This window comes from Xyrauchen texanus, chromosome 7 (genome assembly GCF_025860055.1).
Source record: "Xyrauchen texanus isolate HMW12.3.18 chromosome 7, RBS_HiC_50CHRs, whole genome shotgun sequence".
In the NCBI taxonomy this organism is placed as follows: domain Eukaryota; kingdom Metazoa; phylum Chordata; class Actinopteri; order Cypriniformes; family Catostomidae; genus Xyrauchen; species Xyrauchen texanus.
The window spans coordinates 32599033-32619163 of NC_068282.1; the positions used below are offsets into that span (position 1 = coordinate 32599033).

The 20131-nt window shown below is 36.5% G+C and overlaps 1 protein-coding gene and 1 pseudogene across 2 annotated transcripts in view; both read left to right on the forward strand.

Moving 5' to 3' along the window:
* LOC127646988 (trinucleotide repeat-containing gene 6C protein-like) overlaps window positions 1-980 on the forward strand; it is a 551486-nt pseudogene extending 550506 nt beyond the window's left edge.
* A 15660-nt stretch (window positions 981-16640) lies between these two features.
* Window positions 16641-20131, forward strand: part of LOC127647098 (rhomboid-related protein 3-like) — a 130839-nt gene continuing 127348 nt past the window's right edge. Inside the window, exons 1-3 of one of the 2 annotated variants that reach the window (XM_052131191.1) lie at window positions 16641-16725; window positions 16989-17460; window positions 17596-17619. In XM_052131191.1, coding sequence (XP_051987151.1) covers window positions 17344-17460; window positions 17596-17619 — 141 coding nt within the window. In that variant the 5' untranslated portion in view covers window positions 16641-16725; window positions 16989-17343. The remainder of the gene's footprint in view (window positions 16726-16988; window positions 17461-17595; window positions 17620-20131) is intronic. The other variant, XM_052131192.1, reaches the window with a different exon arrangement.

Genomic DNA, 20131 nt, shown 5'->3' on the forward strand with positions numbered 1-20131 from the left:
TTCAGAACAGTTCCCATTCATGGTTGTTAATTTTTTCTAAATTCAAGTCTTAAAATTTTCAAAGCACTGTAATCAAGTATGTATTTAACCGTCACATCTTTCTCATACTACAATTTTGTGCTGTCAATAAAAGGGAAAATGTTTAGTATGTTAATGTATTAACAAATGTCTCTACCACTCCAGGTGTGTGCTGGGTAACACTACCATTCTGGCAGAGTTTGCCAGTGAGGAGGATGTGAACTGCTTCTTTGCACAAGGCCAGTCCCTTACACCAACCACCAGCTGGCAGGGCAGCCCAGCACCTGGCTCTAATCAACCCCGGTTGGGAAACCCTGCTGCCAGCCACACCACAAGCCTCTGGAGTGGGGGTGGAGGAGGTAACAAGACCATCTGTAATAGTGGGAACAACATCAATGGGCACAGAGGGGACCTGCTGTGGGGCGGCGTGCAGCAGTACTCCAGTTTATGGGCTCCCCCAAATGGAGATGACACCAGGATCATCGGAAGTCCCATCCCAATTAACACTCTGCTCCCGGGAGACTTGCTGAGTGGAGAGAGCATGTAGGTTTATTCTGACAACAGACACCATAAACTGACAAAGTCATGAGACCTAATGGAACAAAACCCCAAGCGAATCAATGTGGCGATAATCACTACCTCTGGAATTATAATGAAGGAGGTTTAGGGTGAGATGAAGCTGCAGTTTGTTTGTTTGTTTTTTGTCCCCTAATTGTTATATCTTAAAACTGATTGTTGTGTTTGTGGATCTTGATCTTAGTGCTCAAATACCTTGAGAAGCAAGGATCAATATTGATGTTTTTTTATTTTATTATTTCCAACATTTTATTTGTATTATATTATTTGCTCAAAAGTGTTGTTCAGGAGAAGCCATCAATGAGGCAGCCAGGCACAGTGAGAACTCGTCACACCTTTCTGCTGATTGGATTCATCCTGGTACTTTACTTTTAAAGTTTGCATTATTTCTTCAGAACTTATATTAGCCATAAGTGCTCTCTTTCTCTCTCTCTCTCTCTCTTTCTCTCTCTCTCTCTCTCTCTCTCTCTCTCTCTCTCTCCAGGTCCTCCTCAAACACTTTTATTTTCTTAAAACCATCAACAACAAAAAATAAAAAAAACTTTGTATCTTGCACAGTTGTGTCACTGAGCCAGCGAATAGGCCAGAGCAAATGAGAGCAACAACAACTCCTAGCAGTGGCCTGTCAGCATGATTAATCACCAATATTTATTTCTTTTATACTATTAGTTTTACAAAATGGAGCTGGACTGCCCAATTATTTCTATTATCCATGCCATTTTCTAAATAAGTGTTCAGTTAAAAAAATAAGCTGATTGTTAAGCTTTGATATAGATGAATGAATGTTTGTCAGTATGTCTGATGAAACTTGACCAAGCATCTGTGTGCGAGTACATAATCACTGTTAAAAAACACTCAGTGGAGGCTTTTTTAATTGTACCTAATGGATTTCAGTGCTGAATGAATCAAAAGTTATTCAGTTACTATTTGGTGTATCTGGTTGGGCATTTTATTGAAAGAAGAACTTAATTGTGATGCATTGTGCAATAGAAGCCAGAGATTCCTTCTTCCATTCACACTGAAGCTTACTGAAACTTGAGACAGATTTTATTTTGAAGACTTTTGAAGAATTTAACCTATTGGACTCATTGTCCCACCTAGCCTGTCTGTTCGTCTGGCTTACTGGCTGTTCGGTATTCTTGTGGGAAAAGGAGGAACTGTTTGAAATTGTTCCATGCTATTTGAAACTTTACAAAACATGCTGCATGTGTGGGATTGCGCAGTCTACCAGCCGCGTATTCACCAAACAGAAATGTAATCCAGAGCAGATACACATGGCATGGGAGTCAGGCACAATACAAAATACAAATGTTTCTCTTAATGCTGTACAGAAGAAGAGATCCTTGCATTTGGTGCAAACAAAAAATATATTAACGTTTTCTATGTCTCTTAAATGGGAATTATCATAGCACTTATTACAAGACTGATGCTCCATCTGTGAAACCAATAAATCAGATAATGGAGTGTATATATACAAAAAAATTATAATTACAAAGACTTCTTATGGCAACTTTTAGCCTCTCTTTTTTTTCTTACTGGTTTTCATAATGCTTTTTTTGTTTATTGCTCTTCTCTGGTCCAGAAACTTGAGTAAAAAAATGTAAATAAAATTTAAAAAAAAACATAATGAAGGGAACAAGGGAATAACAAGACAAAACTCTACAATCAGACAAAACTTGCAATGTATGTTTTTTTGTGTCTGTATAAATTTTGCCCCCTCTCTCAAAGTGAATTTATTGTTACTCTGAAATTGTTGTGCATCTTCATTTTGTCTGGACGCACTGGCACCTAAATATGTTGTGTAGGGAGGGCCCTTTTGACTGGCTGTGTGGTGTCTTAGTGCCTCTTTGTGAACTGTGAAAATGGATTGGAGGACATTTGATTATCTATTGCAAAAACCTCCACGCACCTAGTACAATGAAAAGCAGGAAAGGACAGTAAAGATGTCGAAATGAAATGGAACGTGCCGTCATTATTCATCATTGTGTAGTGGTCGCTTAGCTGTGGATCTTGGATTGTTCCCACCTGTGGTTTTAGTGCTCCTAGCCACATAGCTAAAGCCAAAACTCTGGATAACATCACACCTCAGAAAGCCCTCACTTCATAATGACCAGCTCGAGCATCCGTACCCTCTTCCTCCCTTCCTCGGCCGCACATGAGCATTTATGCTGTAATTTGTGTTCTCTGGAATTGTGTTGTATAATGTGCCCCCCACCCACTTTAAAAGAGGTGCCTCTGTATTCCTGTCCTGTGTAATGAATGCAAATGAGAAGTGAAGTTTTTGGCTGTATTTGGTTGTTTCTTTCACGATATGTCAAAAGTAATTTATTTTGTTGTTAACAATATTTCAAATGACTCATGAACACATGTGAACTCACACTGGATGTCCCACCTCTAACTCAGCTGCTAACATCCACTCTCTATTTTGTGGCCTTAGTGATGCCAACCCTGTTATCAAGAGAAACCGTCGTACTTGAAAAGCCCTGTCCGAGCAGTGTTTCTTTGTAAAGAATCTTTCTGCCAATGGCTCTTTAACTACAGCACACAGAACGCTGTTACTATGCAAAGTTGTAACAGATGGGCATGTAATGTCTGCCCTTTGAAACAGTGCCAATCTTTGAAAGGAACTTTTAAATATCTTGTAGCCAATATTACTTAATTACATATTAAAGGCCATTGCGATCCTTGTGAAGATTGGGAATTTGAGCCAAATCAATACAGTATTATTTTGGGAGGGTTGTGTGTTAATTCTGCTGAATTTGATAAATCTAATTTCAATACAATCTCGCATGACAAGATATACTAAATTTATGTCAAATGAAGATTATCAATGGTATGCCGTTTTCTACACTAAATGGTGTGCATAAGTCTTACAAAGCATACGTTAAAGAAATGCAAAAGGATATTTAATGGTGGGGCAATAAAATTAGTATGCCTTTTTATGGGTCTACTCACAAGGACTTTTGCAGAGCCATCAGACTCAGATTTTGAAGTTTGTTTATAAATGTGACATATCTTACCTCTGCTGCTGGTTGCAGTGATTTTTTTACTCCATGGTCTCATGTGCCAATGTATACAAAGATATATACAGTACACTGTGGCACTGTGACTGAATTTGGCCACTTCTTAAATTCCATGTCTTGTCCAAATATTTTGGTTCGGTTTGGTTTAGAGCACTTCTCTTTGGAGACACTTTGAAGTTTATTGTGTGTTTGAGGTGGGATTGGATTAAGGGGTTAGAGGATATTTGTTAGATAGTAATACCTCATGCTGATTGTGATAATTATGTTGCTAGTATTGGAAGGATATTTTATAAAACCTTTAAACTGCAATAGGGGTTAAAGGTGTACAGGTAATGAACAATCCCTGGTACTTTTTTTTTTTGAATACCAAAAATTAAGTAACGTTTTAATATCTTTTTCTAAGTTTGATAAAAACATCTAAACCGTGAAGGGAAAAATATCTATAGCATTTAAAACTGCACATCTTACTGATATTATCTCCAGTTTGATGCTCTGTCCTTCCCTCATTCTGAACATTGACAGCAAGCTTTAGTGCTTTTTGTGTATGCTGTATTAACTGGTTGTTTGTCAAATAAAAATAGGCCCCTAAACAGTACATTTCCATATAAAAATAAGGTATCGGTTTGTTTTTGTGTCTTTATGTTGTATAAACTAGCCTTTTTCCTTTTGGGAAACAGGTCTTAAGCTGAGAAGGGGGAGGAGGTCTATGGATAACTGATGCCTGTGTGTAACTGCCTTGTTCCAAGCTCAGTCACAATTGGCTGAAAGTGATCCACAAAGTGGCTAATTCCAAACAGTCAAACATAACAGGAAGCCTCTTAACAGTATCCTGTATATTATCATGCAAGCTAATGTAGAAAAATGCTATCAGATCTATAAATCACCTTTTAAAACTACTGGGCAAATTTGTATTTTAAAATAAGCAATAGACAGTGATCCTTAGGACATTTCTTCTGAGAATGTTTGGTCAGTAATAGACCTGAACAAATTTAAATTATCGAATAATGTTTGTTGGTTTTAAATTAAATTAAATAGCAAATACATGCAGTATTTTTTTATACATTCAGTCATTGTGTTAAAATCCATAATTTTGAACAATATTGTCTAGGTAAAGAGAAAAATCATAAACATATCAAAAGGAATTTCTTTACCAATACTCCAATTAAATTCAATAACAAAAATGCTACTTTTTTTACCCGACCCTTCTAAGGTAGTTGATAACATGCTCATAAGCTTTAACTTTCTTCACACAAAAATTTTTTATGACTTAAAATAATATATTATTTGGACTTATGAATGAGTTTGGCTGAATGGATCTGTATGTGTGCTTTCTAATCACACTACTGCTTGTCAGGCACGAGTACCTATTGTTGTGATCCATTTAGTGTATTGTTGTGTTTGTGCGTGCGTGCTGTAAATGTTTTCTGAAAACTGTTTTGACATTGTTACTATCTAGTGTTGCACTGAGTATCTTTTTTCCCCCATTGTTCAACTCATAAAAAAAATTATAATAAATAAACGGAAAACAGCAGGGGAGATGATGACGATTCATGTGGTAACGTTTACTCAAGGACAAAATTAATTTGTGTTCTTAAAATGTTTAAAACCTGTAAAATTGTGTCCTCATAGTGACTTTTATTGTAGGGTAATTCCCACAAGATTTTGCATTTTAAAGAGTGTTGCATCATTTCAATTTAATTATTTAAAAAAAAAGGTAGAAAAATAAAACTTAAAAACTGATATTTTGCCATAGTAAGATAGATTAGGGAAGCAGATATTGCATTCATAGTTAGACAGAAAAGATGACCAGATGTGAGTTTGTGACATTCTGACTCATTTCAAAAGGTGCCTATTTCTTCCATAATGTTAAATAATTTTTCTTTTCAACTCTACTTGCTGTTTACAAATGAGTTGTCTAAAAATGGCAAAAACAGGAAAGAAAATGAATAAGAATGTAAGAAACCCTACAGTCTATTACAGCTTCCATCAAATAATTCAGAAGAAACCCCTTTTTTAAATGAAGATGTATGCTACTCGCTAAACTCTGGGATTGTATCAGTGTTGTGTTGTACTTTGCTTTTGAATTACTTTTAGTTTTCTTATTGTTATTGGATTAACTGATGCATAAATATCTGTTAAAGCAACATGTTTCTGTCACTGTCTAGCACACTGACACTTGACTTTCTCAGGAAGATTAAATTTTCTCAGGAAGATTAGGAGTCCAGAGTTCCAGTTCCACTGTTATAATGATGATTGTCATGAGACTTTAATAAATCAATTAATTAAAGAGGAATAAAAAGATGTTGATAGAAACCCAGCTCTAAGCCCAGCAGGCACACAACGTCATATGACGTTGATATTTGGTTTAATTTTGGTTGCGACGTCGGTGACCACAATCCAACATCATCTCAACGTCTATGGCCAACGTTAAATTGACGTCAAATAACGACGTCAGCTGGCGTTGATATTTTGTTGTTTTCAGGTTGTGTTGTAAAGTAACCAAAATCCAAGGCCTGTATGACATCATAATAGTTACGTCCACACAACGTCGAATTCTAACATCATTAGATGTTGATATTTTGTTGGTTTTAGGTTGTGTTGTAAAGTTACCAAAATCCAACATCCAATTGACATCATAATGGTAACGTCCACACAACGTCAAATTCTAACATCATTAGACGTTAATATTTTGTAGTTTTCAGGTTGTGTTGTAAAGTTGCCAAAATCCAACATATATATGACATCATAATGGTAACGTCCACACAACGTCAATTTCTAACATCATTAGACGTTAATATTTTGTTGTTTTCATGTTGTGTTGTTAAATTACCAAAATCGAACGTCTAGGTGACATCATAATGGTAGCGTCCACACAACGTCGATTTCTAATATCATTAGACGTTGATATTTTGTTGGTTTTAGGTTGTGGTATTAACTAACCAAAATACAACGTCAATCCAAAGTCTCCTGACAACGTTATATTTACGTCAAAAACTGACATAGTTGTGAGGTATGGTGACCAAAACCCAACATTTTCTTAACGTGATAATGCATCGTCCACACAACGTCAAATTCTAACATCATTAGACGTTGATATTTTGTTGTTTTCAGGTTGTGTTGTAAAGTTACCAAAATCCAACATCTATATGACATCACAATGGTAACGTCCACACAACGTCGATATCTAACATCATTAGACGTTGATGTTTTGTTGGTTTTAGGTTGTGGTATCAACTAACCAAAATACAACGTCAAGCCAACGTCTCCTAACAACGTCATATCACGTCAAAAACTGACATTTAGTTGTGAGGTATGGGGACCAAAACCAAACATTTTCTTAACGTGATAATGCATCGTCCACACAACGTCACATTCTAACATCATTACACGTTGATATTTTGTTGTTTTCAGGTTGTGTTGTAAAGTTACCAAAATGGAACGTCTGTATGACATCATAATGGTGGCGTCCACACAACGTCGATTTCTAATATCATTAGATGTTGATATTTTGTTGGTTTTAGGTTGTGGTATTAACTAACCAAAATACAACGTCAATCCAAAGTCTCCTGACAACGTCATATCACGTCAAAAACTGACATTTAGTTGTGAGGTATGGTGACCAAAAACCAACATTTCCTTAACGTGATAATGCATCGTCCACACAACGTCAAATTCTAACATCATTAGACGTTGATATTTTGTTGTTTTCAGGTTGTGTTGTAAAGTTACCAAAATCGAACGTCTGTATGACATCATAATGGTAGCGTCCACACAACGTCGATTTCTAATATCATTAGATGTTGATATTTTGTTGGTTTTAGGTTGTGGTATTAACTAACCAAAATACGTCAATCCAAAGTCTCCTGACAACGTTATATTTACGTCAAAAACTGACATTTAGTTGTGAGGTATGGTGACCAAAACCCAACATTTTCTTAACGTGATAATGCATCGTCCACACAACGTCAAATTCTAACATCATTAGACGTTGATATGTTGTTGTTTTCAGGTTGTGTTGTAAAGTTACCAAAATCCAACATCTATATGACATCACAATGGTGACGTCCACTCAACGTCAATTTCTAACATCATTAGATGTTGATAATTTGTTGGTTTTATGTTGTGGTACTAGGCTTGTTTGAGATGCGCCTTGCCTCGCCTGAAATGTAGGTGAGAGTAGGCGGCTGCAGTGAGGGGAGGAGTAAAAAAATCGCAGGCAAGACGGACAGATCTCTCTTCTCGTAGTGGATCAGACACCTGTGAGATCAAAGGCTGATATCGCGGGATTCACGGGATTCACGCTCGTGCACGGTGTTGCTAATAAACTGGATGTAATTTAAGTTCTGTTGCTTTTATATGAAAATAAATATAATGAACAAGACACCCAAAGTACTTGTTATTTAATTCCATTCCAAATAGCCTACGTGTTTATCAATATTTTTTCTTTAATACAGACGTGATTGTATTTTTTTTTTAATAAAAATGACATAACCCATATCGCACTTAAACTCTCGTCAGAGAGCGTACACACATAAAACATGATACCAGAGTTTTAACATTTAAACATTTTAAAAGAGAACAATACATCACGGTTGTTTAAACCAATGAGCATTAGCTGTGTCGTCAGCAAGTCGTTTCTCATGCTTTTGATCAGCGCAGTCGGTGGATAGCTACTGTGCGCGACTGCAGAATCCGACACGTGCGGCTTGGGGTCACGAGTTTTTTGACATACGTCAGCATGACATCAGAGCAAGGCGGACTGCTCTCGGACACATTTCTAACCGGCATGCATATCGCGGTGATCACCGGTGATCGGTTCTGCGCAGATTTTGCTAATATCAAACAAGCCTATTGACTAACCAAAATACAACATCAATCCAACGTCTCCTGACAACGTCATATTTACGTCAAAAACTGACATTTAGTTGTGAGGTATGGTGACTAAAACCCAACATTTTCTTAACGTGATAATGCATTGTCCACACAACGTCAAATTCTAACATCATTAGACGTTGATATTTTGTTGGTTTCAGGTTGTGGTATTTACTAATCAAAATACAACGTCAAGCCAACATCTCAACACAACGTCCTACGTCAAACATTTATTTGTGATGTGTGGTGACCAAAACCCCAACATCACTTTGACGTCATAATGTTGACATCCACATAATAGCAAATTCTGACATCATTAGACGTTGTTATTTTGTTGGTTTTAGGTTGTGGTATTAACAAACCAAAATACAACATCAAACCATCATCTCCGGACAATGTCATATTTACGTCAAACATTGACATTTAGTCGTTAGGTATGGTGACCACAACCTAACATCTCCTTAACGTCATAATGGTAACTTCCAATGTCAAATTCTAACATAATTAGACGTTGATCTGTTGTTAAGTAACTAAAATTTAACGTTGAACCAACGTCTCAAACCAACGTCATGATGTTTTCAAATACTGACATTTAGTCATGAGGTATGGTGACCAAAAATCAACGTCTCTTTAACGTCATTATGTTAACATCACTATAACGTCAAATTCTAATATCATTAGATGTTGATCTTTTGTTATTTTTAGGTTGCGTTGTAAAGTAACTAAAATCCAACATTAAGCCAACGTTTCAAGCTAACGTCATATTTCTGTCAAATACTAAAATGTGTTGTTGGGTCACAATCTCACTTCTAAATTGTTGTGAGGTATGGTGGTCTAAACCCAGCAATGTCACTATGTTAACATCTAGACAACACAATATTCCATTAGATGTTTTTGTTTTGTTGACTGCACATCACTAAACAAAACAAAACACATGCTAATGTACATATACATCTTAAATAGGATACAGGCAACATTAGACATATTTGGTATGATTTCAGTTGTGGTGTTGGGTAAGAGAAATTCAATGTCTAAAACATACAAACTTCATACTTATGAACAATTCAGACTGAAGTCTTTGTGACCTAGTAGACGTCAAACTTACTGTAAGCATTGCTCTTTATTTTATCTAAGGTGATAGTTTGGATTATCCATAGATTTTCTGGTTCATGCAAGTGTAATAGATCAAGTTGACCCAGTGTGTTCCCTGTCAGAAGAACAAGTTCTTCACCAGGAGTGTGCTGATCTAAAATGAATGAAGTACTACCTGCAAGCAAGCAACTGCAAGACTGAAGGTGTGCACAACAACACACATTGGTTTGGGATTTATTAATGGTTTATACTTATTTCTACAATTATATAATGAATCCTAAACCACCTTGTGTTGTTTTGCATATTTAAAATAAAAAAATCAGCTGGGTTGATGCTCAAAATGATGTTGTTTGCAGGTGTATACAGTACACTTTATTCAATTTGGAGCAGCACACTCCCGTAAGGTGTTCATTCTCACAAGAGGGAAATGTTCAAAATTGGATGATCTACATGGAACAGCAAATACACTGTGTGGGTGAAATGTGAACTACCTCTTTAAGTTGTGCCTTTGGGTAATCAAAATCTCCAAAGTCACAATACAGCAGTTTATCGTAGACAGCTGGCCACCAAAGTCAATAGACATTGATATTTGTTTGGATATAGGTTGTGATGTTGGATAACCACAATCCAACGTCTTCAAAACGTCTTGTGCCAACGTCATATTGACATTTAAGTCAAGTCAAGTATTTATAGCGCTTTTCACAATATAGATTGTATCAAAGCAGCTTCACAGTATCAATCAAAATAACATAACAATGTTTGTTTCTTAGTGGAAAAAAAAACATCCACGTTAGGTAGGGCTGATCAATGGTATTAATGATATTAATGGATTTTATTTAGTCACATTTAATCATGAGATACGGGAACCAAAACCCAACGTCTGCTAAACGTCACATTGGAAACGTCTACACAACGTTACGTTACAACGTCATCAGATGTTGATATTTTGTTGGTTTTAAGTCATGGTGTTAAGCAAATACAATTTAATGTGTTTCAAAAGTCTCATGCCAACATCATATTGACGTAGTATACCAACATTTAGTCATGAAATACGTGGACCAAAACCCAACGTCGGCTAAACGTCATAATGATAATGTATATACAACGTTAAATTACAACGTGATGTTGATATTTTGTTGGTTTTAAGTCATGGTGTTAAGTTACTAAAATCCAACGTCTTTCAAGCATTTCGTATCAACGTCATAGTGAAGTAGAATACCAACCTTTAGTCATGACGTATGGGAACCAAAATTTAACGTCTGCTAAACGTCATAATGGTAATGTCTACACAATGTTAAATTACAACGTCATTAGATGTTTATATTTTGTTGGTTTTAGGTTTTGGAGTTAGGGTTAGGGTTAGGTATCATCTTCCAAACGTCACAGGCCAAAATCATATTGATGTAGTATACTGACATTTTGTTGTGAGGTGTGGTTGCCAATACCCTGTAAAACATTGCTAACACTATTAAACACTGATATTTTGTTTGTGTTAAATATCCAAAATCCAACGAGACCACTTTCCAAAAGAGCGCCGACGATGGATGATGGACTTTGCGCCATGACAGTGTAGCTGTCAGACAAATGCCAAAACACACAACTGTCAGCCTATCTGGCAGCCATCATTGGCAGCCCTTGAGGGTGTGTCATTGGTACTGGCACACGGCAGCAACTTACCTGATGGTGAACCTGGGGCTGTTGCATATGAGACGGCCAAAAGCAGTTTTACAATAAAGAGGTTATTTTCTTAACTCAATGAATGGCTTTTGTCTGCTCGTGTCGTAAAATGTGGGTCTGTCCAACTAACCTTAGTATGACATCATCCCAGTTTCTCAATATGTAGACTTTTCATTTACAATAAAAACAAAGCTCTGTAAAAGTTTGATGTCATGCCAACAAAATGCTAACTCTTAATTTTTTTGGGGGGGGGGATTTGACGTTAACACGATTTTCATTTCCAACAACAATCCAATGTCTGTTCTATGTTTGAGGTTGATGTCAATCCAACGTTGGGTTTTGACATTAACACAATTTTCATTTCCAACTAAAATGTAACGTCCATCTAACGTTGGAGATTGATGTCAATCCAACCTTTGGTTTTGACGTTAACACGATTTTCATTTCCAACGTCCATCTAATGTTGTAGGTTGATGTCAATCTAACGTTGGGTTTTGACGTTAACACGATTTTCATTTCCAACAACAATCCTACGTCCATCTAACGTTGGAGGTTGATGTCAATCTAACGTTGGGTTTTGACGTTAACACGATTTTCATTTCCAACAACAATCCAACATCCATCTAACGTTGGAGATTGATGTCAATCCAACCTTTGGATTTGACGTTAACACGATTTTCATTTCCAACGTCCATCTAATGTTGTAGGTTGATGTCAATCTAACGTTGGGTTTTGACGTTAACACGATTTTCATTTCCAACAACAATCCTACGTCCATCTAACGTTGGAGGTTGATGTCAATCTAACGTTGGGTTTTGACGTTAACACGATTTTCATTTCCAACAACAATCCTACGTCCATCTAACGTTGGAGGTTGATGTCAATCTAACGTTGGGTTTTGACGTTAACACGATTTTCATTTCCAACAACAATCCTACGTCCATCTAACGTTGGAGGTTGATGTCAAACTAACGTTAGGTTTTGACGTTAACACGATTTTCATTTCCAACAACAATCCAACGTCCATCTAACGTTGGAGGTTGATGTCAATCTAACGTTGGGTTTTGACGTTAACACGATTTTCATTTCCAACTAAAATCTAACGTCTGTCTAACGTTGTAGGTTGATGTCAATTCAACGTTGAAAGTTGATGTCAACATTACTTTAATTTCCAACAACAATCCAACGTCTGTCAAAAGTTGTAGGTTGATGTCAATCAAACGTTGGGTTTTGACGTCAACCCGATTTTCATATCCAACTAAAATCAAACGTCTGTACAACGTTGGAGTCCAATGTCAAAACGATGTTGAACTGACGTCCGGTGCCTGCTGGGAGCACTGAAGGTTATGGGATTTAAAAGTGTCTTTTAAAATGTTAAGCTGTGGCAGACACATTTACCAAATATTAGATTTGTAATGAACCTATGCGCTATATTTCTTGAAGTGAAATACTTAACATTTAAAATAAATGTGTCTGTATCTATTGCTTAACATACAAATACAGTTATGTTTATAGATAAGATGTGGAGGGACCTGCCACTGTTTAATAATAAATTATCTGATGTTTCTCAGCAAGGATTAGTAAAAGATGCTTGATGTACCATCCTCTTGTCTTTTCTCGGTTTGGAAATTCAGAAGCCTGTGTGCAAAGGCCTGAGAATTGTAGAACACACATTCTAGGACTTTATCCTGATTTGTTTTTACAAGTTGTTGAGTATGGGTTGAAAATAATTCATGTAAACACTCCATCTAGATTTACGACAAAATGATGAGGAAAGAAGTTGTGATAGGATTAAGAATCTACAGTATGCAGAAGTTTCATGGGGGAGTATGTCCAGACAGGTTATTGTTACAAGGATCTTTTGGATGGGTAGGTTGGGTTTGCCTTATACTTGTTTAGAGTATCTTTGTAAGAGGCTTCATGTGAATCAGCATTAATTGTTTTAATCTGTGTCTATCAACCAAGGAGCATCATCAACCAAGCACTGTGGTTTTATGCCAATTCATGATATTTAAGCATTTAAATAGGATGATGGGTTAGAAATGAAGTGGGATTGGGAATGGGGATTTAATTTTTTTCTTTATTGTTGATATATTAAAAACTTGACTGTACTGATATTTAGCAATGTTGATGGCTTTTCATGTTTTCCCTTGCCCTTAATAGTATGTGATAGTTAAGGACTTGCACTGAAAAAGTATTTCCATGTGGAATGGAGATTAATTCAGACTATATTAATAAACAGCAGTTTTTCTTCTCATGAACAGTGCCTGTTTATTATGTATTATAATTCAATATATTTTTGATTATTTAAACTGGAGCCAATGCAATCCAGAACTCCCAATCAACTTTAAAATAATGAATGTATTCATGTCTAGAGAGAATTTAAGTGTAAAGATTATCCATTTGACATGAAAATAAAACACTAGGAAACATTTGATTGATTTCAATTAAGTTTTAGGGAGTGTTGTGGGGTGACCAGACATCCCGATAAAACCAGACTTTACGAGAAGTGTCTTGCTATCAGTACACCTTTTATCAGTCCTTTGATTAAACAAAGTTTAAACTGATATTGCTGTGCTTAGTGCTTTTTAAACCATGGGAAACCAACAGGTCATTCCTGCGGTTTCAGAGGGTAACTTTTCTCCTTCCTGTGCCAGGGCCAGATCTAAGGGGGTACTGGGAGTGGGCTTTGTCCTGCCAGAATTAGATTTAGAAATTAGAAATTTCTAAATTAAACATTTAGAAAAATATCTCTGCTCTTTTGGTCCAAACAATGCAAGTGAATGGGTGCCAAGATTTTGAAGCTCCAAAAATCACATAAATCAGCATAAAAGTCATCCATAAAACTCCAGTGGTTAAAAAAATGTCTTCAGCGATATGATAAGTGTGGGTGAGAAACAGATCAATATTTAATTCCATTTTTATTATAAATTCTCTATTGTCTATTCTCTATACAATCTCCACTTTAACTTTCACATTCTTCTTGTGTTTTTGATGATTCACATTATTTATGCCTACTGGGCAGGGAGAAGAATGTCTAGCAAAAATACTTGAATATTTATCTGTTTTTCACCAACACCTATCATATCACTTCTGAAGACATTCATTTAACCGCTGGAGTTATATGGATTAGTTTTATGCTGATTTATGTGATTTTTGGAACTTCCAGATTTGAGCTGAGAAAGCTGAAATATTCTTGGTGAACTATTCCTTTAACTTAACTCCTGATGAACACATTTTAATTATTATTTGAATTATCACTTTGTGTGTAATATAACTATGTGTTTGGAAGTATTTTGTCCATCAAATGCATCAAAATGCCCAAAAACACGTAATTTCATATTCACAATGTAATTGCATTAGCGCCATAAAATTGGTTTTAGTTTCATGAATTGCTTTTGTACTCTGCTTCAAAAATAAAAATGCACTTTTGCTTTAGTGATAATATATATATATAAATATAACTCGTCTCAACACTTATCACACATTGATGATGTTTGTAAAACCATTTTTGTGTAACGTGCCCCGGGAACCTGTCAATATTTCAAAAAACTCCCATAACAAGTTAAACGCATGCATATTTGAGTTTGTCATTGATGGAGGGCTTAGAACTCTACCAGCATCATGAGAGAAAACATGCAACTTCCTTCATATTTTTACACAATGGAAATACACTTCGAGTGTTCACTTTGGTGAATTAAAAATAAAAAGTTGATTTTAGTCATAAAAAAATAAAAAAATTAGGAGATCTTTTGTCGATAAATTAACATAGCAAACGCAGACCTATTGTAAAGTTAAAAGCAAAGGCAGAGGAACTTTTCGCTTACTAGAATCTTACTGTAGGTTCCTTTAAAGCATATGCAAAATGTCATTTTTTAAAAAAAAATAACATCAAGAGGCGCCTTCTTGGGCTTGTGTTGCAATTATGCAAATCATACACAAGGAGGCACTATTGATTCATTTCTATTCTCTCTCTTCTCACCATAGACATTGAGAAATGCATCATGCATTTACTTCAACTACTGACTTCAACAGGCCTCTGAGACTCTCACGAATCTTTATAACAAAACATTCAATTATGGGCCATACATCATATTCACAAGCATGTATGTGAATAAAGATATAAGTGTAAGTATGTAATAGCTCATAATGTTCTCAGAAAATAAACAAACATGAACATAGCCCAAAGTTATCTTCCCTCTGCTATAATAATATTAATAATAATAATATATGCTTATATTTCAACACTGATATAGAGTTCGGGAGGAAATTTCCAAGCCTAAAAAATGCATGTGAAGTGTGTGGTTTATGCTATAAATAATGTCTATACGTTACCATGGAAATGCATACTCAGGACCAGGAGCCAAGAGATATGTTGGAAATAATAGCATGAAAATTAAATGAAAAGGTATGTGTCAGCAGGTTATTTGATGAGGAAATGTTTTCAATATAGCCTGCATTATAAAGTTTCTAATTAAGGAAAATCATATAGTACTTTTTAGGCTTTTTTAGCTGTTCATGTAGGCCTACCATGCAGAGGTATTTTTAGATATATTGATTTCACATTGTTTTCAGGCTGACCTATGAAATAACATAACAGCTGCTTTTATAATATAATTTTTCTTAGCAACTTGTCTTTTGACTATTTTGAAAATCAGCATGTTTTAAAATGAGCATTGTCGCTTTAAATAGTGGAGACGGGCTAGTTGTCAGTAGCGCGTAGTAATTATAACGGATTAAGTTATAAATCCACTTACAAAAATCTGTGTTTTTTCTCTATCAGTTTTGTTGTATGTTGGTTTCAAAGACCAAGTAAACATAAAATTAAAACCCACACTGGCATAGATTCAGCAAGTGTCGACTGTAAAATGACTGTTTTAACCGTTATTCTGAATTAGGTTCTCAGGACAAGGGTAGCCTATTTTTACGTCAGGTCGGGACAAGTTGCTACACGTGTTTTACATTATAAAACTTTATTATTTATAATATTTGTTAGCTAAATTAATGATTTGATATTTAACAATGATAACTTTTGACATTTTTTGCCGTTTCGTTTATTGTGTAGTGTTTTGTGATTGGTTTAATGGCAAGTTGATACATCCATTGTGACAACGTAGCCTACCCCATGTAGCGGGGAATGTGTAGGTATATTTTTCAAGGGCAGTGAGGGTGGAAATAGTTGTTGCTGCATTTTTTTTTTTTTTTTTACTCAACTAAAATTGCAAGATGAAAGATATTCCTCACGCGCATCCGTATTCCCCTCATATCACTCGAGATTAGTGCTCCTCGTAAAGGCGCCCACGCGACGATGAGCATTGAAAGTAGGCGGGTGCCTCTTATTTACTTCCCCATGCTTTCTGTGCTGTGTTTGGTCACAGTGAACTTTGGCAAAGCGCTGTGTGGATGCTGGCATGAGTTACTCCTATCGCGCGCTGCTGGTACTCGCTGGATGCAAAGCAACAGCAAGGTACAATGACGCACTACAAATTATCACTTGCTTGCCATCACCGCATCGCTTCACATTTTATCTTATTTTATCAGCATATGTAGACTATAGCCTCCTTTGTAAAAAATAAATAAATAAATAAATAAAATAAAATAAAAGCCTAATCATTTTTCTTTAGCCTATCATGTGTTGAGAGATACCGGGTTTTCAGCATGCGTGGGCAAAAAAAGCAAGCCATGCAAAACATTTTATTAAAAGAAGCTGTAATGCTGTTTATTTTGCAGGTGACTGTTTTGAGATGACGAGAACAGACGTTGAACATACGTGTAAAAATGAAACGCAAACCTCGATGTGTGACAGGCTGTGGATTTTCAGTATCTAAACAGAAATGGTCGCCAACACGAACATCTGTTATTCTGTAATTAAATATGGAAGCGAGGAGGAACTCTACGCACCCACTTAGTTAAGGATAAACTCGAGTCGTGCGATCGGATATTAGTATTCAAACACTGGAATAATTGCAGTTTATCCATGATCAGTCCTCTTGATGAAAACACGGATCAGATATATGTGGAAGATTATACCTGATCAAGGGTTATGGCAGAACTTTCTGAGAGGAGATAATCATTAGTTGGGTGGATGGAGAGAGGCAGTGAGGCTATGGTGTGCTCATCCCCAGCAGTCGCTGCTCACGCAGAGGGAGAAGAGATTGAGGTGCTTGAGAGCACTGATGTCCTTCCTGTTGCTCCAGAGGACGTAAGTGACCATGTTAAGATTGCTAAATGCCCCATACGTAATTCTGTTGAAGTGCAACAAATAACTTTCTCAGTTACACCTCTGTTCTCATCACTTTCTTCTCCTTTCTCTGTGTCACACAAATGCTTCTCTCAGCAATGGAAGTCCCTTTTTGACAAGGTAGGATTTCTGCTCTTGTTGCTATCACTTTCTTGTCTGTAAGTTTCAGTTTGGTGTTGTGTAATGCCTTACAGACCTGTGCAGCCTGTGCTTGATTTACTAACAATAGTTGATAAAAGAATCAAGAGAGTAAAAGAATCACAGAAAAAGTTACGTCTCAGGTCATGGTCCTGGATCTGTGAGTTTAATGCACCAACAGCTTTTTATTATCCTGGTTACAGTTATCAGCCTGGCCCACTCGGCATCCAACGTGGGGAAGGGGGGTTTGCAGGGAAGAAACAAAGTAGGGTGACAGACGGTGAGCGGTCACCCACACCCCTTCCCCTCTTCTCTCACTCTCAGTCAATTTTGCTAGCTTTGCACCTGCCTAACCCTGACCCCCTACACTTACTCCCCAGGAATAAAGACCCGGGACATTAAGGATGGATGGGGCGCAAATGCAGAGAGAAGTAGAAGGATACCAATATGAAGGGGGAGAGAGATTCTAGGGTTAAAAGGGTGTCAGATATGAACACAGAGGGTGCTCTGAGAGCTGCATGGGGGCAAAAGGTTTGTGTCAGACCCCCTCCGTTTCTGCTGGATTTGATAGGGGAGGGAGGGTGCTTTCTCAGAAGTGGGCCTCTCAGTCCATTCCCTTTATACAGCCGACATCAATTTGAATCCCTCAAGTGGCCTGCCATCTGGGTTTTCATCCAATGTTGGGGTCACTGCAATGCAACACTGTAAATCAGAGGTATTATGGGGTCTGTAGCTCAGATACACACTTCAGTGATCCCAGATGTAACAAACTAATGAAAGGGAGTAGCAGAGCTGTTAAATGACAAAATATTAGAATACACATTTCTCACATACATATTCACACCATAAAACCTGATGGCTTACAAAAATCTGTCAGAATCAGATGAGTGCATTACTACCGTGTGGTGCCAGTAATAGCAAATAGCTTGTTTGTTTCTGACCGCATATTAATCGACTGCATCCGAAAACAAATCCATACACATGGAAAGCTGTTAAATAACTCTGTGGATAAATAATAAGTCTCTTTCAATAACACAAAATGTTAGCTTCTCTTCCCAGGTTAATTAAAGGGATAGTTCACCCAGAAATGGAAATTCTCTGATAATTTACTCACCCTCATGCCATCTGAGATGTGAATGTCTTTCTTTCTTCTGCAAAACACTTTTGAAGATTTGTAGAAAAAGATCCAGCCTCAGCAGGTCCTTAGAATGGGAGAGGATGGTGATTAGATATTTGTAGGTTCAAAAAGCACAGATGGTCAGCATAAAAGTATCCTTCCTGTCTCCAGCGGTGACATAAATGTCTTCTAAAGTGAATCAATCACTTTGTGTGTGAAAAAGTGATATTTAAGCACTTTTTAACGATAAAAGATAGTTTCCAGTCAGGTTTTGATGAATGGCTGAATTTACCCAAGGTTTCCATGATGTAAGCGCAATAGCATGTGAACCGATGGGTGACAGACACACAACCAATGAGTTGAAGGAACACACTTGCATCAAAGGAGCATCACTTTTATACAAATCTTCAAAAGTGTTTTGCAGAAGAAAGAAAGTCATACATATCTCAGATGGCACGAGGGTGCGTACATTATCAGAGATTTGTAATTTTTGTGTGAACTATCTCTTTAAGTTTCATGACTTCAATACTGTGAATAATTCAGCATATTATATTTAACTTTATTAACTCAGTGTTTCCCTTATTATTTTAGCTTCATTTGAGATAGTTGGTTTTACATAAATTAGTGTCCGAATTGGCTGATTTCCTTTTGTCACACACTTTATAATTCAGAAAAAAAAACAAGTTATATTATGCTAGTACTATTGTGGGCAAGCACAATTTAGTAGAATAGGATTAGGTATTTTGCATGGCATAAACAAAAAAGAAATTATATGAAACAACAGTAGAATCCTAAATTGATGACTGAAGTAATTTATCAGACTCAAAGAAATAATGCAAACCATACAGTTTCTTTGTGTTTTGTTTGTAGTTCTGCTGCTATTCACCTTAAACATTTTTCATACATGACCTTTATGCTAGAGTTGAATGCCTTATTTAGATTATATGTTGCTGCTCACCGGCCTTAATGGAATTTATACTAATCATTCCAATGGGTTCTTGCCAGTAATACCCCATATAAACCCAACACTTTGCTTATGCAAAAACCATTGTTGACATTTCATCCTGTGATTATGTTGAATTTGCAGTGCATAGGCCTTATCACATCTGAAATCTTACATCAAATGTGTGCTCGGTCATCTTTATCATATTCTTTTGAAGAGGCTGTCCATCATTGTGCTGTTGCTCACCACCTGCTCCTAGTTACTTATTTTACAAACAAAGAGAAGGTCTGTCTATTTAAGGAATATAGGAATAGAAGAAGAGAAAGACAGAGAAGGGGCCCATGTACTCACATTCAACCCCATGTGTCCCCATGGCCAATTAACACATAATAATCACATACATTGTGTGTCCCTGGGCCCTTTGTGTTTCTACT